Source organism: Bicyclus anynana, chromosome 23 (assembly GCF_947172395.1).
Source record: "Bicyclus anynana chromosome 23, ilBicAnyn1.1, whole genome shotgun sequence".
Lineage (NCBI taxonomy): Eukaryota > Metazoa > Arthropoda > Insecta > Lepidoptera > Nymphalidae > Bicyclus > Bicyclus anynana.
In genome coordinates this window covers 8,023,128-8,049,672 of record NC_069105.1, presented here as the reverse complement: position 1 = coordinate 8,049,672, position 26,545 = coordinate 8,023,128, and the positions used below count along the sequence as shown (strand labels likewise).

The 26,545-nt window shown below is 37.0% G+C and overlaps 1 protein-coding gene across 11 annotated transcripts in view; it reads left to right on the top strand.

The window, feature by feature from the left end:
- Positions 1-25,310, top strand: part of LOC112054821 (FMRFamide-related peptides) — a 33,961-nt gene extending 8,651 nt beyond the window's left edge. The window contains exons 1-4 of one of the 11 annotated variants that reach the window (XR_008252006.1): positions 7,744-12,284; positions 14,654-14,725; positions 15,485-15,563; positions 15,647-16,573. Coding sequence is in view for 3 of the 11 variants with exons in the window: in XM_052888524.1 (XP_052744484.1) it covers positions 12,335-13,918 (1,584 nt within the window). In the remaining 8 variants the exon portion in view is untranslated. The other 10 variants (XM_052888525.1, XR_008252004.1, XR_008252003.1 and 7 more) reach the window with 10 other exon arrangements.
- The last annotated feature ends 1,235 nt before the right edge of the window (positions 25,311-26,545 follow it).

Below are 26,545 nucleotides of genomic sequence, written 5' to 3'. Positions count from 1 at the left end.
AACTTGTTAGGAGGTGGATGAAAATCGACATCCCATTCTTATTGCTTTTAGCAATTTCTATCACAACCTTTGGATAAAGGAATTAATGTATTAAATAATCTAGCGGAAAACCGTATGAAAATCCATTTAGTGGCTTTTCAACTTACCGTGAATATACACAGGCGCCTGGGCGACGTTGTTTTAAGAAGTGCTTAAAACTGATATCTTCATAATATACCTATTTTTAGTTAACTAACTATGCGAGTTGATTTCCAATTTCGTTGCGGTCAACCGGTCATACTGTATTTCAAATCATACAACCACTAACCCGCTTACGGAACTACGGTTGTATCTGACCGCTGTTTACTGACGTAGGGTGTGCCTTCCCATAGATCGTCAGATTGTCATCAAAGGGCAACACGCTCAATCTCACCCGATATGTGAAAAGCCAAATATAAAGCTTACAAAAACCCCACTTAAACAATAAAAAAACCGATTCTAATCCGAGATATCGTAGAAAAGTACTGAACTTTTAAAAATCAAAACCAAAAATCATTTATTTCAAATATACTTAGTTTACAAGAACAATTTTTTTTGACGGCCTCCGTGGCGCAGTGGTATGCGCGGTGAATTTACAAGACGGAGGTCCTGGGTTCGATCTCCGGCTGGGCAGATTGAGATTTTCTTAATTAGTCCAGGTCTGGCTGGTGGGAGGCTTCGGTCGTGGCTAGTTACCACCCTACCGGCAAAGACGTATCGCCAAGCGATTGAGCGTTCCGGTACGATGCCGTGTAGAAACCGAAAGGGGTGTGGATTTTCATCCTCCTCCTTACAAGTTAGCCCGCTTCCTTCTAAGACTACATCATCACTTACCATCAGGTGAGATTGTAGTCAAGGGCTAACTTGTAAAAAAAAAAAACATTTGAAAGTTTAGTTGACTATTTGTAAAGATTCTACTGCCGTAATAATGTACGATTTTTACCATTAATACAATTTGTTGTAGTTTTACTTCCTCCATGTGATGGTGGAAGCTGATCCAATGACCTCCAAGCACTTTAACATTAAGGAACTCATTAATAGTAGAATACCTATTAGCAAGAATATAACAAAAAACTTGAACTAACGTATCCTAAAGTGTATTTCAGATAGCATGAGTACGGTAACAGATGCCTTACACATCATGTCCACGTAGAATGGTGACAAAAATACTTTAATAACATAAAACGCGAAAGCAAACCCTAAAAAACTGCGTCACCCATCAAAATGTACGAAGTAATCCATCCCCCATTTCACAAGAATATGTGGGAAATTCAAATCAGTTAACATTTATATGAATAGATATCTCATAATCCCAGCTCTTTGAGCTTAGATTAAAATGACATGTAATTGTGAATACACTTCGCTATCACAAAGGGTGTCAAACCCTTTGTACAACGCCGGATACTCGATGTGCGTCAGAGTCGAGCTGCTATTTCTAATGTTATTCTAGAAGCGACGTGACCTGTTATTCTGTTATAACAAAGCACAGATACAGAACGTTTAGACGATCTGACTAGTTGGATGTCTGTTAGTTGGATGGACGATCCAACTTTAAGTTCAACTCCTTTATAATGTCTACGAGTATCCTTAAAAGCTAAAGGGTTTACAGCGTTTAGACGATCTGACAAGTTGGATCCAACTTTAAGTTCAACTCCTTGATAATTATGTCTACGAGTATCTTTAAAAGCTTTAGAGGGTTTAGAGCGTTTAGAAGTTTTGACTAGTTGGATGCCATGAACGAACTTTATGCGCAACTTTTTGATAGTTGTATTTACGAGTATCTATAATATGTTATAGATAGACAAGAGGGTTTAGAGCGTTTAGACGTTCTGACTAGTTGGATGCTACAACCCAACTTTGAAATGAAATCCTTGATTATTATCTATTTTTATAGTACAGTGAATGAAAGTTTTCACCTCCGTTTTCGTTCCTTCATCGATTTTCATGAAAATTGGTGAATAGGTGGAAGATACCCTAAGAAACAAAAGTGACATAGGGCTAACTTGCGCTTTGCCCTGGATGCCACCTCTTCTCGGGGGTGAAAATTATTTTAATAAAAATAACCTCAGGAATCGATAAAGAAACAAATTTTAAGAACAATTGTAATGAGATACATTACGATATTGAAATTAGTGAAAAAAGAGATACTTTAAGAGCAAATGTGTTATAAAGAATATTACACAATTACACTCATACAAGTTAAGCGCGAAAACATAACTCTCCTTGCAGCCAAGTAAAAAAACAAGTGTTGAAAAATACTCAATACAAGTTAGCTACAATAGAAATCAACCCAATTTATTAACCGATCTACAAACACGCGAAACATTTATCTTCTGATTTATACAAGGCTAGAAGTTGGCACGTCTGTAGACACAATAACTTGTATGATTCTTATCGCCTTATCTGACGTTATTATTTCTTCGTTGACTTTTCTATATATTTTCTAAACGTATAGAATAGGTATTAACGTTTATATGTGGAAACCTTATTATTTAACTATATAACCTTTATACACTATTTTAAGTGTCGTAAGTGCCGGGATTAATCTGTTCGGTTACGGGTTCGAGTCCTGCTATATGGAATATTAAGCTTTTCTTTCATCCAAGAAATTCTCTCTGTTGCCCGGAAGTTGGTACTGCAACACTTCCTTGCCTCGTAGAGCACGTCAAACCGTTGGACCAGTATCACTGACATCTAATAGCGATTGTTTTGCATGATTCCCCCATGAACACAGGACCTCCGTCTTGTAAATCCACCGCGCATACCACTGCGCCACGGAGGCCATCAAAAACCACAAGAAAAACAGCTCACATTTGAGCAACGTGGTGGAACTAAGCCCTACAATCTCTCTCTTAGAGGCGAGAGGAGTCCTGTGTTCTGTTTTATGAACGGGTTGTGCGATTAAGAAGGTCTTAAATAAACGAAGTCACGGCCGTCCGCTAGTTCAATACATTTTGTAGAACGTAAAATATCAAGTTTCAGCACCTTTCTTTGCAAAAATTTCAACCAAATACATTTATGATAAGTTAAGCTGGGACGATCAATTCACAGAGCTCTTAATGCTTTTACATTACAAAGTATCCCAAGTTAACGACACATCAAAGTATTTTTCATCTTATTCGTACATTCTCGTTTTGCTGAGCATTCATTTGAACCATTTTGTGTATACGATTTGAAACTCTTTAATTAAAATGAGGGTTTAGAATCTCTAGCCATCCAATCCTACTAATATTATAAACGCGAAAGTTTGTATGGATGTATGTTTATTACTCTTTAACGCAGCTACTACTGAAGCGATTTGGCTGAAATTTGGAATGGAAATAGATTTTACTCTGGATTAACACATAGACTATTTTTTATCGCGAAAAATTCCATGAATTCCCGAGATTTGCGAAAACCTGATGATTTTGATGGTATGAATGTTTGTTACTCCATCACGCCTCGGCTACTAAACAGAATCACCTGAAATTTGAAGTACAGATAGATTATAGTCTGGATAAACACATAGGCTTCTTTTTATCCCGGAAAAATCCATGGTTCCCGAGGGATTTGTGAGAAACTAAATTCCACGCGGACAAAATCGCGGGCTTCCGCTAGTGTTTAATATATATGAGACTTCTCTCTTTCGACAAACGCTTTCTTTCGAAAATTAAAAACTGTATAAGAATGACATTAGTTACAGATAGGTCATTATGACATTCACATATTATATATATTTTCTTTAACTACAATCTCACCTGATGATAAGTCTTGATGCAGTCTAAGATGGAAGCGGGCTAACTAGTTAGAAGAGGGATGAAAATCTACACCCTATAAATCACTTGGCGATACGCCATTGCCAGCAGGGTGCTAACTAACCAAGCCGAAGCCGCCTAACATTTAATTTACATTACACAAACAAACACAACCACACACACTCACAGGCTACGAATGCGTTATACGTACCGCCACGTAAAATAGGAACAATATAATATTCAAGACTTTTACGTATCATAAAATTATTATCTAAATCTCATAAATCCACTGTTTTATAGTTCCCTCCTCAGATTTATGAACGCGAAAATTAATTCTCTTAATGCTCGTAACAGCAATTCTTTTAATGCACTCAGCTCCAATACTCGTAACTTAGGTATAAAGTCGTAGTCGAAGTCAAAGTCAGGTCATATTATTAGATACTTAATGGTTATAATAATTGGTCAAAAACTTAAAATTAAGGGTTCCAAACGCCCCTTGATCCGAAAAGAGCCCACAACAAACTCAGCGTTGTATTATTAGCAGATTCCACGCGGTTTCACCCGCGTAGTTCCCGTTCCCGTAGGAATACGGGAATAAAATTTAGCCTATAGCAATCGGGGATAGTGTAGCTTTCCAACAGTGAAAGATTTTTTTAAATTAGCTTAGTCGTTTCGGAGCCTATTGCAAACAAACAAACAATCAAATCTTTCCTCTTTAAAATATTAGTTTAGGTGACGTAACTTTTAGCCGTGTTTAAATATTTTTAGCTTAGATTTTGATTAATTCATTAAAATAGCACCATAACAGTCTTATATTAATTACCTAATGACTTAGAGTATCTAGGAGTACATAGATATTATCGCATCTGTCTGTCTTTTCGCAATAAAGTCAAAAATAAAGTGGATTTTCGTGCGGATAGTTGAAATTTTACATCAATTTTTACGCGGACGAAGTCGCAGGCGTCCACTAGTACAAAATAAAATGTTATAATTATAAAATGTAAATGATATATTGTTGTAGTTCATATTTAAAAAAATGCCCATAAATGACCACTCGATACTGAAGTGGCAATGGGCAGGCCACATAGTTCTAAGAGCCGATAGTCGTTGGGGTCCCAAGGTGCTGGAATGGCGACCCCACACCGGAAAGCGCAGTGTTGGTCGACCCCCCACTAGGAGGACTGAGGACATCAAGCGGATTGAGCAGGGAGCCGCTGGATGCTCGCGGCATGCGTGGATGATGCGGCTCGAGACCGTTGTGTTTGGAAGTCCATGCAAGAGGCCTTTGTCCAGCAGTGGACGTCCATCGGCTGTTAATAATGATGATGAAATTATATTATATTTTACTAATATGCTTTCTACATAAAATATACCGAGATGCAAAGTATCCTATGTGTAAATCTAATAAAGGTTTTTATATGCCAAGTTTCATCCCACGCAATTCAAACGTTTCATGATCGAACGATCATGTAACGAAAACTTTGTAATACAAACTTGATAGCCTAGTGGATATGACCTCTGCCTTCGATTCGGAGGACGTAGGTTCAAATCCGGTCCGTGGCGTCCAACTTTTCAGTTATGTGCATTTAAATATCACGTCTCTCAAACGGTGAAAGAAAAACATCGTGAGGAAACCTGCATACCTGAGAATTTTCTTACTTCTCTACGTGTGTGAAGTCTGCTAATCAGCATTGGGCCAGCGTGATGGACTAAGGCCTAATCCCTCTCATTCTGAGAGGAGACTCGTGCTCTGCAGTGAGTCGAATATGGGTTGTTGTTGTAAATAAATCCTTCTGATATTTTTAATGAGAAAGAATACAATAAAAACTACCCAATTTTAGAATTCATACAAATCATGCCCACGTGGAGTGGTGGCAAGAACACTGGCTGCATTTCCGCGCTGGACAGCCAGGCTGATCCTTTGCGGTAAGAATGAGCCAGCCCTTCTGTCACCAGTCGAGGCAACTAGCCGCGGTGAAATGTTTCGGAGAATGTTTTTAGCACTGCGACTCCATGCCATGCATGTACTGTCATTTTTATACCTTCCGGTTGAAGCTTTTTCTGCTGAAAAAGAAAAACACACTATTTAAGTGTTAAGACGTAATTGGTTACCATCAAACAATTTGAAATTACGAATTGATGTTTTGGAGAAATTACACAATAAATACAAACATATTATATTCCGAAAATATGTCATGTCGATATAATATATGCACTAAAAATTACGTCCATATAATATTTTATGATGCCATCTAAGTTGGGTCGATTCGATTTCGTTTTATCGAGATTTGATAACCCCATCACCTTTTTACAATTTTGTTATTATTTTGAGGAAAAAATTAGAAAACGATGTCTTTGTTATTCTTAATATAAGGAAAACAACAAATAACATAATATTATAAACGCGAAAGTAAGTATTTTTATATGTTAGGCTGTCACGCCTTAACTACTCAACCTAGAAAGCCGAAGTAGGTTTTTTTCGAATCACTCGAACGCATCAAATAAGCTTATAGAAGATCCTTCTCGTTGTTGAGTACTCCCAAATTCCAATAAGTATAAAACACTTACGTGTACGTTTAGGGTAACCAGCAAAGAAAATTACTCCAGAAATATTAAACCAGCAAAGAAAGTAGGCTTTTCGAAAATCTAACAACAAAGTAAAACTCATGACGTATCTGTTCTCGAATCATGAGCGGGGTTATATTTTTTATTACGTTTATTAGTCCATCAAATATTTTTCAATTATTTGAGGGTCTAATCAATGATCTTTTCTATCAACTTTGACAAGCCAGACAAGCAAGAAGTAAAGAAAATTTACTTTTAACCCTCTTTCGCACGAGAGCTTTTTGAACGGTAGTTAAAAAAGCTGTACAGCTGAAAGGGAAAATAATGTATTAACCATTTAATCTTCCTATCAAAAAATCTACCAAATCTAATAGGTCCCCGTGACACGACGTGGTGTGACCTCTGCCTACGATTTGGAGGGCGTAGGTTCGAATCCGGTCGGCGTTAAGCACCTATAACTTATCTTCTTCTTCTTAGGGTGCCTCTCCGATTAGCGAAGGTTGGCAGTCAGTTTCTTGAACTCGTCTCTATCCTTCGCGTGGCGAAATAATTGTGCGGCGCTCGCGATCCCGGTCCACTCTCTGAGGTTTCTCAGCCAAGACTTCTTCCTGCGACGCCTCTTCTACCAACAACCTTTCCCATCAAGATGAGCTATAGAAGCTCGTATCTCTCGTGTCGTAGCACGTGCCCTAGATACGCGACTTTTCTCGTCTTTTCGGTCTGCAAAAGTTCACGCTTTTGATTGACGCATCGTTACTTAATCGAAGCGTTGTAACTTATCAGTAATATGCATTTTATTTTTTATCGCGTGTCTCAATCGTAGAAGAAATAATATCGTGAGGACCTGTACCTGGATATAATTCTCTACATGTGTAAAGTCTGCCAATCCGCATTGGGCCCAGCGTGGTGGACTATTAGCTTGTAACGTCGTGGATTTTAATTTTGGGTGGTCAAATTTGGAATCTCTAGGTTTGTTTCGAAAGGCAGCGACATCGATGAATGTCGTAGAGATTACGAGGTTCGCTGCTAGATGGCGCTTATATTAAAGTGCTCAGACAAATAAATATGGACAAGTAGTTGGAGCTTTATAATCTGTATATAGACTTAATATATGGTTAGAGGTATTCCACAAGTAACGAAAGGTATGGAATCCGAAACCGACTTTAAAAACAAATGTCACATATTATCTGTGCAATTTGTTGATTGTACTCTGTAAGAAAGATGAATCGGTAACTTTATAGCTTTGCTATTGGTGAGGTTTTTTATGAAGAAAGTCCCGTTATCTTCTCGTTATATACTCGGGCACGTTCGAGTTTTTTCTTTTTTTGGCTGGCTGAAATTTGGAGACATGTAGTTGTCTTTCCAAAACATTAAATTTACTTAGAGGCAGTGATGTAAGATACTTGGTAAGACTCGAATTTATATTTGGTTAGCATTCGTGAATATCGAATTTTGTTGTGCTAAAGAGACAAATTCTTGCAGTTCCGGTCAACCATAAAAATTTCCCGTGAGATGTTAAGATGGCTACCTACTGGGAACTAGGGCGGGATATCCTTTTAAGGTACTCGGTTGAAATTGTTTTTTTCTTTGTCCGGCGTAGGTCAAACTTTAGTGACATGTGCTAACCTCCGTATTTTGTTACAGGATGGGAATGTAATATATTCTGAACTTAACCTAACCTATATACGTGACCTAATGTAATCACACTTCTTCTTAATACAACCACGTTATTATGTAGAAACGTAGATTGGTTGTAGACATTTGAAACGCCGGTTCTGAAACCTTTGGTCATTCTTGGAACATTTTTATGGAACCTGAGTTGACTATTACATTTAATCATTTGCACGCGTCGAGTAGCATGCTGTTAGCGGCGTAAATCTTGGAGGTTCGCTGGCCGCCAGACAAAATGACGGACGGATGAATGCAACAGCAAGGTCAGCGACCGCGTGGTGTCAGCTTCCATCATAAACGTCAGGTCGTACCTATTCTTTCTTTTGTTAAATGGAGTCATGCTAAAACTTCTATTTTTATATATTGTTTTTTTTAAAGGATGCGTTACATTAATTGTTGGTGGTGATTCGGATATACCGTTCAGATTACAATAAGATTTAGAGATAACTAGACCTCTTTCGTGAGTGTTTAAAATGCAACGTGTTTGTTGTCCCTTTAGTATAAACGTGTGTAATTGCTAAGCGAACTTAAATGGAATCATCCTTGTGGATTTGGCTGGTAGCGATGTGAATTCATAACTTCTAGTGCGTTGTTCGACGGACCCACTTTAAATACCTAGCCGTGGCAGTGGTTTGGTCAACAAAAATCCAAACGCTATATCGACACCATCTAATCCCCAAAGGATTGGTATAATAAAACAAATATTTGAGATAACCACTGTTTATTTACAAAGTATGTACAAAGTAACTTAACATTTAGGAAACCTGGTTTTTTTATGTAATTTAACCCATTAATATTTTGTCCTTTTAGGGTTTCTCAAGGGTTTAGCATTACTTTTATATTGTAAAAAAAAGGTTCATCTAAAAATATAGAAGCCAAATACCGGTGATTACTGTAAAAGTGTTTTTTTTGTTTACTTAACCCCGCATCCTCCTACGGGTATAGATCCGAAAGCCAGAATCTCGGTGGTAACATTTGAGATTCTGGTCTACAAGCTGTATGTTTGGCTGGTGACGCACTAGAAATTTCATCCAAATCGTTTCACAAAAACCGGCACAAACTATAAGGCTTGCAGTGGCGCCTGGGGATTTTTTTATTAATCCTAAAGGATCTGTACAACGTGGGAGAGAAAAGGGAATAATAGAATCATCCGAACACCACTCTAACAATATTTTTTTTTTGTTTTCTGTTCCAATTTCTATTACTATAAGATTTTGTTTCAGCATAAGCTTAATATAAAATAACCCATGATCATTTTTTTTGTGATGGTGTATTTGGCATAGTTAGTTATGTTTATAGAGAAATTTAATTACTGAATTTTTAGTTATTATTGTTATTTTAAGTAACTCAATATTAATTTAATGTTTTAAAAAATAGTTGTACCATCACCAATAAATAATGTCAGGTCATAAGGAAATACAGTTTCACTCTTTGAGGAAGGATGAGCTGGTATACGAGGTCTCGATCAGATCCGAGACTCCGGGTAGTACTGTAGATGAGCTTAGGAGGCAGATGCGAGGCCTCATGATTGAGTGCCCCTCGACTGCCATATTAGAAACAAATATAGACAGCAACACCGAATTAGTAATAATTAATGATAAGTTAAATGAACTAGCCACAATTATTGAAGGATGGGGAAAATCAGGTGATAGGGGATCTATAGCAAGGGCAGAGGCCCTAGCCTATCACCTGTTTCATAGAGTAAACAGATTGAAGGTCGACGAATCAGCTAAGGTTTCAGCCAAGGTCGGGGAGGCCAGACTGAGATTAGGAAAATTTATTGCAATCATTGAAGCGCCTGGAAAAAATGTTTCAGAACAATTGTCTACATCTTCTAAGCCATCACCTTCAGCGGAGGCTTCGGAAATAGAGTGCTCCGGGGACAAAAACCTGGCGAAGTGGAACCTAAAATTTAATGGCTCCACCGATCCGCGCTCCTTCGTCGAACGAGTGGAGGAGCTTCAGCTTTGCTACGGTGTCTCTGAGGCTAAACTCTTCAGGTCGGCGGTTCAGCTGTTTGAAGATCAGGCACTACTCTGGTACAGAGGTATCAGAGATCAGGTACGCTCTTGGTCTGACCTTAAAAATCTTTTATTAGAGGAATTTGACCCCGTCGATTATGACTATAGGTTGCGAGGAGAGATAAGATCTAGGACGCAGGGGGCTGAAGAGCCCGTGCATATATATTTTTCTATAATGGCTTGCTTGTTTGCTCGGCTGAGGACTTCGATGTCCGAGGTCGAAAAATTAGAAATTCTATTACACAATGTACGCCCAAAGTTTTCGCAGCAGCTCGCGTTGACAACCATTTCATCCATATCGCAGCTGAAAGATGCATGCAGGAAACTCGAAGCGGCCAGTCAAAGGGCCACACAATTTGCTGAGCCCGGCCGTTCGAATTCTATTTTAACTCCTGAATTTACTTATAAAAATAAAAATAAAAATGTGGCATATTTGGACAACGAACAAAATTTTCATTCAAATCAGGTTCATAATGACCAGGGTCGTTATAAACAACATAGCAAGTTGCATCAAAATCGGTTTTATAACAGCCAGGGTAAATATGAACATGGTAACCCTCACAACAAAGGACGGGTTAATGATAATGACCAAACCAGGGCAGGGCCGTCACACACTGGTAACAAATATAGAAACCAGCGGTTAGTGAGGCATAACGTACACTGTTACGGTTGTAAAACCCCTGGGTACACGAAGTTTACGTGTCCAAAATGTAACAAAGCGGCTACTAGTCCAAAAAACTAGTCTGCTCGAACGATGCCAGCATAAATAAAAAATTTAAAAAATTAAAAAGTTTCGGCACTTTGGCATCTGTTCGATTTCAACCAAAAAAGAATGATATTAGGCCTTATCTTAAATTTAAAGTAGTCAACCTTGAAATTTGTGGTCTACTTGATTCAGGAGCATGCATCTCAATACTAGGTAACAACTCTCACGAAAACTTCATCAAAATTGGTTTCAAGCTAGAAAAATTTAGTAATATCTCCTGCACCGTGGCAAATGGTGTTAAGCTGGAAAGTATAGGTTACATGTACCTACCAATAACATGTCATGACACTACCTGTGCCATTAAATTTTTTGTTATACCTACAATAATATCGGATATAATATTAGGTATAGATTTTTGGAGGGCATTCAATATCGCCCCAGAGATACTAGACTGCATTGACTATAAGTATCAACCAGCGAGCTTCTGCGAGACTTTGAGTACGAATAGGGTAAACACTATTCAGTCTTTGGAAAATCTGTCAACCGAGCAGAAAGAACTAGCAAATGCCATTATAGGGAAATTCCATGACATCTCTTTTGAATTAAAAGGTCTTGGTAGGACGTCCTTAATAGAGCACGACATCGACACAGGTGATGCTCTACCCATTAGGGTAAAACAATATCCGCTATCGCCGGAAAAGAAGGTGGCGTTGCAGGAAGAGTTAAAAAAGATGTTGGCATTAGACGTCGTTACTCCCAGTGAAAGTCCGTGGAACAACCCAGTTATTTTAGTCAAAAAGGCAAATGGTGATTGGAGGTTCTGCTTGGACTGCAGGAAGCTAAACGCAGTGACAAAGAAGGACTCGTATGCTATACCATACATTCCTCAAATACTTGATAGTTTGAAGGAGGCCAAATTCCTGTCGACTATAGATCTGTCATCTTCATTTTGGCAGATACCTCTATCAGAACGTTCACAGGAAAAAGTGAGTTTCCAAATTGAAGGGGCAGGATTATTTAAATTCAAAGTTGTGGCCTTTGGACTTTGTAATGCTCCGGCGCGGCAACAAAGATTAATGGATAAATTAATAAATCAAAACTTTTGTAGTGACGTAGACAATGGTTATGTTTTTTGTTATATAGATGACATTGTGATATGTTCATCGGATTTCTCTACTCACTTGTTGTTGCTAAATAGAGTCCTGGATAAATTAAAGTCAGCTAACTTGACAGTGTCTTTTGACAAATGCAAATTCTTTAGGGAGTCAATCAAGTATTTAGGTTATGTAGTTGATGAGTTTGGGTTACATACGGATCCTGATAAGATCTCTTCAATTTTAAATTTTCCGACCCCAACCACAGCCCGGGAAGTAAAAGTATTTTTAGGAACTTGCTCTTGGTACAGGCGATTTATTCGTAACTTTTCAACAATTGCAGCACCGCTGAACAAGCTGACCAGCAAAGGGAGGAACGCGCCGAGGTTCCAGTGGAACGAGGCAGCTGACAAGGCCTTCTCGTTGCTAAAAAATGCATTGGTGTCAGCTCCAGTATTAGCAGTTCCTGATTTTAGTAAGCCTTTTACTGTCCATTGTGATGCTTCGTCGTACGGTTTGGGGGGAATGTTGTCACAGATGATCGAGGGTCACGATCATCCGATAGCTTATGTTAGTAGATCTTTAAATAAGAATGAAAGGAACTACAGTGCTACGGAACGGGAGGCCCTAGCAGTCATATTTGCAGTCGAAAAGTTCCAAGCGTACTTAGGAAGTAGGAAGTTCACGATAGTTACAGACCATTCGTCTTTAAAGTGGTTTTTGAATTTGGAAAATCCTTCTGGTAGGTTAGCTCGATGGGGTTGCCGACTGTCTCAATTCGATTTTGAGATAGAACATAGAAAAGGCACAGACAATGTAGTTCCTGATGCTCTATCGCGACTCATGAAAGTTGAGGCAATCCATGCAACGTCTGATACACCTACCTCAGGTATGAAAGATGAATGGTATGAGAGGATAAAAAATAATTGTGTTTCTAAACCTACACACTTTCCAAATTATATGGTTAAAGATAATATTTTATTTCGCTTAAGTAAAAGCAAGTATGATCTAATAAGCGAGTTTGATTGGAAAGAGGTCATTCCAAAAGGTTTGAGAAACAAAATTATAAGTGAGAACCATTGTGAACCAACAGCTGCACACCTAGGTGTTTTTAAAACACATAGACGCTTATGTTTAAGATATTTCTGGCCGGGTATGTACAAAGACATAGAAAATTTCGTAAAATCATGTGACGTATGTAAAGCATATAAACATTCTACACAAGCAGTCCCTGGTTTGATGGGGAAACCAAAGGTATGTTCACGTCCCTTCCAAGTAGTGAGTTTGGACTTAGCGGGTCCACTTCCACGAAGTAGGTCTGGATACACATACCTGCTAGTAATAACGTGCGTTTTCTCTAAATACACTCTACTATTTCCGTTACGCCGCGCAACATCAGCGTTGGTGGCTAAAAACTTCGAAGACGGGTTGGTCCTGGTACATGGAGCGCCGGAGACGGTAATCCTGGACAACGGAACACAAATGACCGGTTCCGAGTTCAGGAATGTCATAAAGCGCTACAACGTGCCAAGGCTTCACTATACTCCTCGTTACACTCCGCAAGTAAACCTGGTAGAACGCTACAACAAAACAATTATGACCGCTGTAGCGTCGTATGTAGAAGAGGATCATCGAACCTGGGACCTAAATCTAAGAAAGATCCAGTTCGCAATAAATAGCGCGATAAATGAATCGACTGGGTTTTCACCGTTTTTCTTAGTACACGCCCGTGAGCCAGTGATAAACGGAGATTTCTACTTAGATACGCAGAGTGAGTACAAGGTAGCTATGCCACGTGATGAATATGCTGGGAAGTTTGGATGCATGGAGGAGATTTATGATAGTGTTCGCAAGAAACTTCTAGAGGCACACGCTAGGAACGCACAATATTATAACCGTAGGCGAAGAAATGCTAGATTCGCAGTAGGGGATTGGGTATGGAAAACCACATATACACAAAGTGACGCGCAAAAATTCAAAATGGCAAAGCTTGCTCCTAAATACGAAAAGTGTAAAATAGTCAAAGTATTGTCACCACTAGTCTACGAACTAGAGAGGAAAGACGGTACAAAAATAGGCTCTTGGCATATTAAAGACCTAAAACGGTAGACTAACTCATATATTCGTCCATAAAGTGTATAAATACTAAGTTAGGTACTTAAACACACAAGAAGAATGGTAAAGTACACTTATAAATACAAATAGGTTACTACAGTTTGATAGAGTGATGAATGAAAGGTCAGTATAAATGTTGAGGTAGGTGTGTATTAGAAATGGATGGATCAAGTTGGATTGGGTTAGTCGGAAATTCCTGAAAGGTGATTAGAGAAATATTATTATCACGCTATGAACAAAATATAGTTCGTGAGATATTTACCGTGCTGTGTTTAACACAGAGACGCTTTGTTCCCAGAGATCTGTTAGCAATCGTTGTGCTAGGAATTATTCCCAGACTCTGGGCATTTATTATGGAGTCATATGAACTCATTTCACATGGAGACTCAGTCCCATGTTGGTATATGGTATAGTGATAACATGTATTACAGTTTGAAATAGGCTGTGTTAGATCAAGCTGCATGAAGCAACAAGATCGTTTATGATATTTTCATAAGTTATTCTCCAGTAGTGTTGTTTAGTTTTAGAATTTCTTATAGAGTTAGGTGGGCGTAGTTTAAAGAAGATAGTGAATAATTTAGGTGATTGAACCTAACATTATAATAGGTAGCCGGAAATTATTGTTATTAGTTGCCGACGAGCAAAAATAGATAGAGTTATTATGTTTGCTATTATTTTATGAGAGTATAAATTCAAGATGTAAAAGAGAACCAGGCATTTTTGTTACAGCAAAGGGAAACCGGAACAAGTATCTACATCAACGTTAGTTATAGTTTAATTTTAGGTATCATCGGTATTTAGGTATATATATTTTTTTTTCTTTTACTTATATTTTCTTTATGTAGTTTAGATGAGTGTTTTATTCCATTATCAGTGTTAGCATAGAGTGTTTTTTTTTTTTTTTTTTTATAACGTCGTTACAGATGATTGCTTCTTAGAGCGCTGAGGGCAGCGAAAGTTTTTTGGTAGCAAAAAACTTCTACTATTTTGGGGGGTATTGTAACGTCGTGGATTTTAATTTTGGGTGGTCAAATTTGGAATCTCTAGGTTTGTTTCGAAAGGCAGCGACATCGATGAATGTCGTAGAGATTACGAGGTTCGCTGCTAGATGGCGCTTATATTAAAGTGCTCAGACAAATAAATATGGACAAGTAGTTGGAGCTTTATAATCTGTATATAGACTTAATATATGGTTAGAGGTATTCCACAAGTAACGAAAGGTATGGAATCCGAAACCGACTTTAAAAACAAATGTCACATATTATCTGTGCAATTTGTTGATTGTACTCTGTAAGAAAGATGAATCGGTAACTTTATAGCTTTGCTATTGGTGAGGTTTTTTATGAAGAAAGTCCCGTTATCTTCTCGTTATATACTCGGGCACGTTCGAGTTTTTTCTTTTTTTGGCTGGCTGAAATTTGGAGACATGTAGTTGTCTTTCCAAAACATTAAATTTACTTAGAGGCAGTGATGTAAGATACTTGGTAAGACTCGAATTTATATTTGGTTAGCATTCGTGAATATCGAATTTTGTTGTGCTAAAGAGACAAATTCTTGCAGTTCCGGTCAACCATAAAAATTTCCCGTGAGATGTTAAGATGGCTACCTACTGGGAACTAGGGCGGGATATCCTTTTAAGGTACTCGGTTGAAATTGTTTTTTTCTTTGTCCGGCGTAGGTCAAACTTTAGTGACATGTGCTAACCTCCGTATTTTGTTACAGGATGGGAATGTAATATATTCTGAACTTAACCTAACCTATATACGTGACCTAATGTAATCACACTTCTTCTTAATACAACCACGTTATTATGTAGAAACGTAGATTGGTTGTAGACATTTGAAACGCCGGTTCTGAAACCTTTGGTCATTCTTGGAACATTTTTATGGAACCTGAGTTGACTATTACATTTAATCATTTGCACGCGTCGAGTAGCATGCTGTTAGCGGCGTAAATCTTGGAGGTTCGCTGGCCGCCAGACAAAATGACGGACGGATGAATGCAACAGCAAGGTCAGCGACCGCGTGGTGTCAGCTTCCATCATAAACGTCAGGTCGTACCTATTCTTTCTTTTGTTAAATGGAGTCATGCTAAAACTTCTATTTTTATATATTGTTTTTTTTAAAGGATGCGTTACATTAATTGTTGGTGGTGATTCGGATATACCGTTCAGATTACAATAAGATTTAGAGATAACTAGACCTCTTTCGTGAGTGTTTAAAATGCAACGTGTTTGTTGTCCCTTTAGTATAAACGTGTGTAATTGCTAAGCGAACTTAAATGGAATCATCCTTGTGGATTTGGCTGGTAGCGATGTGAATTCATAACTTCTAGTGCGTTGTTCGACGGACCCACTTTAAATACCTAGCCGTGGCAGTGGTTTGGTCAACAAAAATCCAAACGCTATATCGACACCATCTAATCCCCAAAGGATTGGTATAATAAAACAAATATTTGAGATAACCACTGTTTATTTACAAAGTATGTACAAAGTAACTTAACATTTAGGAAACCTGGTTTTTTTATGTAATTTAACCCATTAATATTTTGTCCTTTTAGGGTTTCTCAAGGGTTTAGCATTACTTTTATATTGTAAAAAAAAGGTTCATCTAAAAATATAGAAGCCAAATACCGGTGATTACTGTAAAAGTGTTTTTTTTGTTTACTTAACCCCGCATCCTCCTACGGGTATAGATCCGAAAGCCAGAATCTCGGTGGTAACATTTGAGATTCTGGTCTACAAGCTGTATGTTTGGCTGGTGACGCACTAGAAATTTCATCCAAATCGTTTCACAAAAACCGGCACAAACTATAAGGCTTGCAAGCTGAACCCCTCTCATTCAGAAGAGACTATCTAAAGGGAGCTCAACCATCATTAAAAGTTTCTTATCCCTCTCGGAATTTAATCTGACCTTTAAGACAGGGAGATATTAAGATATATTTCAATCACCAATAAAAAAAGCATCTGCCAATGAAACAGTAGTTAAAAACTTTCCATTAATAAAGGCAACTTGAAGCTTTACAAACGAAAGCTTCGCCGGAACTTTGACGTTTTCTGTCGTTTTCCCGTTAGTCTATGAATAGTTGGTGCAAGTTGCTTTATTAAATTTATCAAATTAAACAACTTGTATTGGTTTGGAAGTTACTTGAAATTCAATGCTCTTTTGGATTGGATTTCATGCACTAGGTAAAATTAATTAAACTTGCAAGTAAACCCATTTTTCTTTTTTCACTTATCCTACTAATATTATAAACGCGAAAGTTTGTATGGATATTTGTTACTGTCTTTAATGCAACAAATACTGAACCAAATTGGCTGAAATTTGAAATGGAAATAGATCTTACTCTGGATTAACACATAAGTTAATCTGGATGAATACATAGTACTTTTTGTTCCGGAAAATTCATGGTTCCCGAGAGATTTGTGAAAAACTAAATTTGCGGGACGAAGTCGCGGGTATCCGCAAGTTTAGAATAAACCTTGACATTTGGAGGGAGAGGGACTTTCACGCTCGTGCTATTAGGAGGTACCCCTGCGGGTTAGTGATTGCTTGTCAAATCAATTTTTAACAAGCTCACATTTTTCCGCGACTGCTAAAAAAATTGTAATAAAACACCAACGTACATTTAATTAGTCTTAATTTTTCAATAGTCAATAAACTCGGACACCACGGTCTTTCATGCAATAGGAGCAATGGCTGTTTTCTGCGTCACGCTAGCCTTAATGACATCATCCGTTGTGCTCTTGTCACCGCCGGCGTGCCTGCCATTTTATAGAACTTAACGCTTTGGCACGCCACAATGGCAAGAGACCGGGCGGCATGTCATTGATGACATAGAAGATGGGTAGGCTTTTGGTGTAGGACGCCACTTGCGTGGACACCTTCACACCTTCCTGGCACGATGGGCTGTGCGCTGCTGTTGCATCAGCAGAGACCCTTAAGCGGCGTAAATACAGCCATCTCATTGGAGATTAAGTATTTGAGCCGTTTGCAGTCAAAACACTAGGTCCGTGGCGTCCGTATACTCGCTTTCTTTTCAAACAAGTCGCATAGCGATTAATCGACGCCTCCCGTGATCAGAAGGCTATTTATTTATGTCAGAGAATCAGTATTGCCATCATCATCATCATCATCATATCAGTCGATAGGACGTCTATCGACTGACTGCTTGACATAGGCCTTTTATTTGTAGGGATTTCCAAACATCACGATACTGGGAATTTTACCAATGAACATCGATTTAAGCAAAGAAAATTTTATTGTTAATAAATGATTGATTGAATAATTAATGCTACCGTGCACATTTGGACTATCGCCATTTTAAAATAACTGTTGCATTTGTATATTTCAAAAGCTATTAAGATCACGGATTTCTCGTTTCGGCTCCACAATGTCTAACGCGGCGAAGGCTGACCTTCTGTTGTTGAAGTTGCTGTTACGACTTACGGCAGACATTTTGGTTAGTTAAGCAATATGGAAGTTAATTCAATTGTTCTCTAAATTGTTTCCACTACATACAAGTTTAGTTACACATACTTACCTACATATTTAATGATGTTGTTTGTGAGCCAGTTTTGGGATTACAATACATAAATTCTTAATGCTTAGTTGGTTTAACTTTTCTTTCTTAAAGGAGCGTACACTGAAGACTAAGTTGGTATAACTCTAAGAGTTTCTTGAATGCAAATGAGTTTTCTAGACAAATCAGTTTGTTTTTAACAGCTCCACAGTAAAGGGACCAGAAAAATTTAAAATTGAAAATCGAGAGGTTTTCACGGGTTCAATCTACGGCCGATACTTTTTTTGTTGTTGGTAAGACTGAAAGACTGCAAGACCCTACCCAGAACCCACTTCTTGCAGTCTTTCAGACTTACCTGCAACAAAAAAGTATCGGGCGTAGGTTGAACTCGTGAAAACCTATTGAAAATGATAATGTTTAACTCTACAACGATCACTATAGAAATCGCATGGTGTAACTCCAGTAACTCACAGTGTTATAGAGAAATCAAACCCAGGTCCTCACGATTTGTAACAGAACAAGTAAATCACTAGACCAAAGAGTTAACCAGTTATTTGACGGACTCCGTGGCGCAGTGGTTTGCGCGGTGGATTTACAAGACGGAGGTCCTGGGTTCGATCCCCGGCTGGGCCGATTGAGGTTTTCTTAATTGGTGGCTAGTCACCACCCTACCAACAAAGACGTACCGCCAAGCAAATTAGCGTTTGGTACGATGTCGTGTACAAATCGAAAGGGGTGTGGATTTTCATCCTACTCCTAACAAGTTAGCCCGATTCCATCTTAGATTGCATCATCACTTACCATCGTCGAGATTATAGTCAAGGGCTAATTTGTAGAGAATAAAAACAAAAGAAAGTTAACCAAAGAGACATGCATGTTTTAGTCAAAGGAAATACCCCGTTGGGACTAATTTATATTAAAACTCATTAAATACCTATTACCAAGAGAGTGCTTTTATTTTATAAAAGACTTTAAGTAATTTTACAATTTGATCGGTCTTCCGTTGTCGGCGCCATAGCGGCTGGACTGGCGACCTTTCCGATCTTGACCTTCCACATAATGTTATGTCGGCTTAGATATGTTCCTAATTCCTATTGGCTTAGTCATTTAGTATTTAAGATTTGTACAAGGACTAGAACTAGGTCTAGCAAGATCTTCTGGGACTTCTGTACTTATAATAAAAGTGGTCGATTTTTTTTTCATTTATTCACAATTTGAGATTTTACTTATACCATTTGTAACACCGAACATTACCGTGGCATAGAGTACTACTAGCGACATCTAGAATCTATAATAATACCAATTCTGTACATTTTGTACATTGAAGATATTTTGAAAATTTTTGTTTGGGGGGCATTATATAACCGATACTGAAGCTAAAAAATAAATGATTTTTTTTCGATTTTTTGTCTGTCTGCCTATCTGTCTGTCCGTGTTTTTTTGTTATTCGGGCATCACGCTGAAACTACTGAATGAATTCAAATGAAACTTGGCACGGTTTAAGACCATAATACGGAGAAGGTTATAGGATACTTTTTAATGTAAAAATAAAATAAGAAGGGGGTGAAGTAGAGGTTGAAAGTTTGTATGGAAAGTCCTTCATTTATAGAGTTTACAATTATTTTTTAATTCAAACTATAGAGTGGTAAAATAGGGCTGAAAGTTTACATTGATTCTACGCGGACGAAGTCGCGGGTGTCCGCTAGTCGTATATAAAAACCTCATGCGTATTTTCACTTATGAAGTAGTAATCAAAGCTGTCAAGAACAAAGTTTTGTAAGTGGTTTTCTTTTCAGAAGCTTCTAGAAGACATGAATAACAGAAGTATGTTCGCGGTGGTCTTCCTCTGCGTGGTCGCAAGCGTGATGCCCAACCCTGTGAGGCGTTCTCCAGACCTAGAAGCAAGGCGTAGAAGTTCAATTGACAGAAGTATGATAAGGTAAATAAATACATAACTAATATTTAGGTATTTTTTTAATTTCTTATACCAAAAAAATGCGCTAGTCTAGATATATGATTCTAACTAAAAATTATTTTATGACAAGATAGCCTTTGACTTTTAAATGGTGCGGAAATGGAATACTTAAATGGAATAAGTATTAAGTTTGTATTACCCATACAGGAACGCTAAATTGATTTGAACGTCTTTGTCGGTATGGTATTAGTAACTAACCACGAGAGCCGTGATAGCCCAGTGGATATGACCTCTGCCTCCGATTCCGGAGGGTGTGGATTCGAATCCGGTCCGGGGCATGCACCTCAAACATTGCAGTTGTGTGCATTTAAAAAAAAATATATCATCTGTCTCAAACGTTGAAGGAAAACATCATGAGAAACCTGCATACCAGAGAATTATCTTAATTCTCTGCGTGTGAGGGCCAGCGTGGTGGACTATTGACCTAACCCCTCTCATTTTAAGAAGAGACTCGAGTTGAGCAGTGAGCCGAATATGGGTTGATAATGAACTAACCACGGCCGATGCCTACAGCAAGACAAAAATAACTTCATTATCACTTTCATCATCATCAGCAGTTGGACGTCCACTGCAGGACATAGGCCTTTTGTAGGGTCTTCCAAACATTATGATACTGAGCTGCTTGCATCAAACAAATTCTTGCGACTCGCTTTATGTCGTAATTACCACTTTACTTTACATTACATTACTCACTGACCAATCAAAATGTATAAACAGGTGAGGATTAAGAATGGATTAAAAATGGCGGTGCATCACTTCTCACTCGCACATTATTTGCGTCTTACCCACACTCGTCGATATCGACTGTCAAAAACAGTTTTAAAATGTAGGAATTAGTAGTCTGAGACGGAGTTTCTTGAGTGGAAAAGAGGAGTGTTTGTTAACAGTGAAAGGTGCCTTTAACCCTACACACAGCCTTCACAAGTGCGTGACTCCACTCAAGGTTATTCTCTGCCATTCTAGTGTCTTATTTTGGCTAAAGTTTGTTTTGTTTGTCAAGTTGACCTGACAAATATTGTGTATCATAACCGTTGTTCAACATTGTTTTTTTTTATTTTTTACATCCACTTTTGAAGATTCTGCTAAAAGTAATTTAATGCGCTGCCACTTCTAATCTTTATCCGACCGGATACTAATAGAATAAAATGTAATTTTAGCTCGAGTTCATAATTTCAAATTGTTCACAGATTTGGAAGATCCTATCCACCAGAACCTTCAGCTGCAGATCTCCGCGAAGCCTTCCAACGACCCACACGTAAAGGCAACAGCTTTCTCCGCTTCGGCAGATCCCAGCCCATAACCTTCACGACCGACGACCTCATATCCCTCCTCAGGACCTACGAAGACGACTACGAAATCCCAACTTCAAAACGCGTGTCCAACTTCGTAAGACTCGGAAGAGACCCCAAATTCATCAGGCTCGGCAGATCCACAGATGAAGAGAAACTCGGCTACGAGCAAAGTTCCAATTTGGTAGTTAGTGGATACCCGGAGAGGAAACACAGAGCTAGAGACCACTTCATCAGATTAGGTAGAGATAGCGAGGAGTTGAATAGAGATGAAGAAGAGATCGGAGAGGAGAGGGAGAAGAGATCGACTGATTGCCACGATTGCTAAGTTTTATCCGATTGATCCGATTCAGATTTTTTCAGTGCCAAGGATTTAGTGCCATATTAATAAAACAAGGTTAGTTATAGATTCTATAGAATAAAGTTACTGTTTTTCTTTCATGACATTTATTGGCAAATTATGACTCTTTCAATTTTCGACTCCAGTCCTTCAGGCGTACTTCTTTACTGCAACGTAAAAATAATATGTTATCAATAACAATTAGATTCAATTAAATATAATCAGGGATCCGTAGAAATTTTTTTACAACTGATTACTTAGAAGTTAATTTTTTGGGAGTAGCTTCTTCTCGATGTGACGATCAACTTTTTTATTTACGAAAATTTGTGATTCTGGTAGCTAACTTACCAGGAAAATTTCTGAGCGTCGGAACGAGATAATGTATCACGCAATTTATAGAACATTGTGGCTGTTAAATTGTATAACTATTAATTAAGCAACAGTAAAAAAACAGATGAAAAAAGCAGAAAATTTTTGCTTAAAATAAAAAAGTTGATCGTCGCATCGAGACGAAGCTTATCACGAAAAATTTACTTGTTAGTAATCAGGATTAAAAAATGTTCTACGGATCCCAGACTATTATAGTGATTATCATTTACCTACTTCCAATTTTATTCTAAGTTTCAAGCAGGTTTCCAAAGGCCCTGGGATCGATTTTCAGCTCGGTGTCAATTTTGAATTTATAATTATCTTAAAATTCACTAATTCTATTGTTGAATTCGTCAAACCTGTCGACAAAGAAGATATTTAAAAAATCCAATTTTCTACTTCAAAATATTCGATGAAAAGTTTAAAGTATTCGATTATACCAAACAGGAGTCACGTTTAAAAATGAAAGTAAAGACCCTGCTTTTTTCTAAGCTAGTCATTTCTGTCGCTTTAAAATCAAAATCAAAAATACATATATTTCACTTACAATTAATTTACAAATACTTTTGAAACGTCATGTCATGTTTTAATTGTGGTAATTAAAGTTACGAGGGTTCCAAATGCGCCTTGGTCCGAGAAGAGCCCACAACAAACTCAGCGTTATAAAAACCGTTATAAAAATTATAACGGTTTAATGTATATCTATACCAGTAACATTTAAAAACAATTAAACCAGGCGGGTCTTTTGAAAGATGAAAACCATAATGGCCCTTTTTTAATGCATTGAATATAACAATTACTTTGAGATTTAAAAGCTTTGAATGTACCAGTGTCACAGTTTTTACATTAATTATTTTTAACTGGAAATGCACACATTGTTTTCAAAAATTATTGCGTAGTCTATGATGCAAAATATGTGACGTCACACTGAAAATAAAAGCAAATAACATGCACTCATTAATAAACAATATACAATATGTGAATTTGATAAGGTTCCAGGGAAATGTTTTTTTTTTTTATTTTGGATATCCAATTTGAATTTACTTGTATGAATAACATTGGATGTATATTTGACGTAATATTAATGTTAATTAAATAACTGTATTTATTTAATTTATTGAAGTTGTTAATTTAAGTATTGACTAAAATCCAATATTTTAATGTTAGATAATAAATTTTTTACTTTTTTTTAACTTTCCTATAAATAAAGCTACATTCCAAAAAAAATGTATATTGTTATGAAGTTAACAAAAAATGTATCCATAAATGTTTGTACTATTATTGTAATTTAAAAAAATGTGTAATATTTTGAATAAGATATTTTTAATAAACTTTTAATTAATGAAAAGTTGATGTTTCTTGATCTCTATTTAATAGAATTAAAGCATAATACGCTTCAATATCGACTACTATTATAATTTTGACTTGTTTTTGTATTTTATACGTGGTCTGTAATTAATTAATTTTTATTGATAATTATTTATTTAATATCAATAATTGCTTTAATCCAAATTTATTTTCCAACTAACTTACTCATCTTATCTTACGAATATCTCTTTAAAATTACATTAGGTAAATATAATTTATTTCTTCTCTATGAAGACTTACATTCCTTGTTGTAAATCTTGGTAGAATTTTATAAGAAATTTGTATTCTACTTTAAAGTAAATACGTAATAATAGTTTGCTATTATTTAAATGTATCAAAGGATTTTAAATGAAAATATAATCTGTACACACGCTTGCAAAAAAAGTGAATATAAAAAATATCCTCTGCCAATATCAGAGTGCCATACTAATAAATAGTATTACGTTTATGACTTGATGATTGATATTGATGCTCATATCTCTATACATTTTTACATTTTGACTTCACAAGTTGTCGTGTCACTTGTGAAATCAAAGTGAAGTGAAGAAGTGAAAGAATATCCACCAACATCAGTGAAGTTTATCTAAGAATAACTGTCATACTCAGTTCATTTTAAAAACCAAGCTATTTCCAATTTTCACATTACGTGTGGTCATTCTAGTCGTACTTTTAAAAGAACAACCCAATTATTTTGCACATTTTCTCTATGAAACTGGAGGAGCGCTGGGGAAACAGAAGCATGTAAAAATTAAAAAAAAATTAAGCGAAGAAACCGCAATTCTATTGGATCACAAGTAAAATTAATCGCATCATTCCACTATCAAGTACCTACTACTAGTAACTAGTAATATAAAAAACTTTGTATCAATCACGGACTTAAAACTACACAATAAATTAAGTGTTTTTTTTTTCGTAAAAATGGCATGTTTTAAAAAGGCATTTTTAAATGTTCCCCTTATTTTGATACAAAGTGTATTTAAAGTTTCCGTAGCTTCACATTAATTGAGTATTAGTTTTCCCTTAACAATGGCTCCTGATATTGTTTTAAATAGATGTTTTTAAGTGTTCCCCTAATTTTGCTTGTAAGTGTATTTTAAGCTTCCGTATTCGCTAACTTAAATTATACCGAAATAAAACTACGTAGAATTATGTATTAATTATGTTATTGTACAAGATATATTTTTCTTAAAAACCTACTTTAAGTATTAACTAATTAGGCTAGGATCTTGAGCTCTTAGATCCGAGTTCTGCATCGGGCTATGGAAATAATACTTTTTTTTTCTAATACGGAAGTTTAAAAATAATACAAAAATACGATTTTGTAAGGCTGGGCTATAAAATCGTATGTAGCTAACCCAAATCTGAAACACTAAAGTAGATTTAAGTAAAATATCTGTTAACCAATGTTAAATAAAGAAATATTTTAAAAATAAATATTATTATTGTTACGATTAAAAATAATGCAACGGTGTCAATATTTTCCTGATGTCTTTATTTTAAATAAACTCGTTACATCAATACTTACTAGTGTTTTTATTATTTTCTATTTAACCAACGTCAAAAAGGAGGATTTATGTAATATATGAATGCTGCGGGGTACACCCGTGTAGTTTCCGTAAGAATAGGGCCTATATTACTAGCTGAAAATGTAGCTTTCAATTGGTGAAAGAATTTTTAAAATCGGTTCAGTGGTTTAGATGTGAAAACATAACAAACAACCTACCTAACATTACCTACCTACTTAATTATTATATTGGCTTTTGGTATATTTTCTCCGCACTGGAGAGCCGTGATAGTCCATTGGATATGACATCTGGCTTCGATTCAGGGAACGTAAGTTAGAATCCGGTACGAGGCATTCACCTCCAACCTTTCAGTTAAGTGCATTTTATGATTTATTTTATCACGTGTCTCAAACGGTGAAGGAAATACATCGTGAGGAAACCTGCATACATGAGAATTTTAATTCTCTACTTGTGTGAATTCTGCCAATCCGCGTTGGGCGGGCGTGGAAGACTATTAGCCTGACGCTTCTTATTATGAGACACGTGCTCAACAGTGAGCCGAATATGAAACTAGAAAGATGTATAGGAATGACATTTGCTATCGACAGGTCGCGTGATCAAGATCTGTCATTCCCATACATTTGTCTAGTTTGCGAAGCGTTAGCGATCGTAGAAAGAGAATCGACGTGCCATTTGGCTAGGGGGGGCTGATATTATAAATGCGAAAGTAAGTCTGTTTATCTGTCTGTTACCTTTTCACGATCATACCGCTTAACAGATTTGAAAGAAACTTGGTATATAGTTAAATTGGACTTTAAAAAACTTTTTGGATTTGGAAAAGTTCAAGGTTCCCGCGGGATTTATAAAAATACAATTTCACGCGAATGAAATCGCAAGCGTCCACTAGTAAAATGATATATACTAATATTAAAAAGCTGAGAGTTTGTTGTTGAGAGAGAGAGAGAGTTTGTTTGTTTGTTTTCTTGAACGCGTTAATCTCAGGAACTACTGGTCCGATTTGAAAAATTCTTTCAGTGTCAGATAGCCCATTTATCGAGTAAGGCTATAGGCTATATAATACCCATATTCCTATGGTAACGGGAACCACGCAGGTGAAACCGCGCGGCGTCAGCTAGTAATTGTATAATTGCAGTCATAAATACCGATAAAATCGCAACCAAGAGATAATGAGGCTCTACAGCGGGCGGAGGTTCTCAAAGACTAATTAATTGGTCACTTCCCGCACTAAGAGTC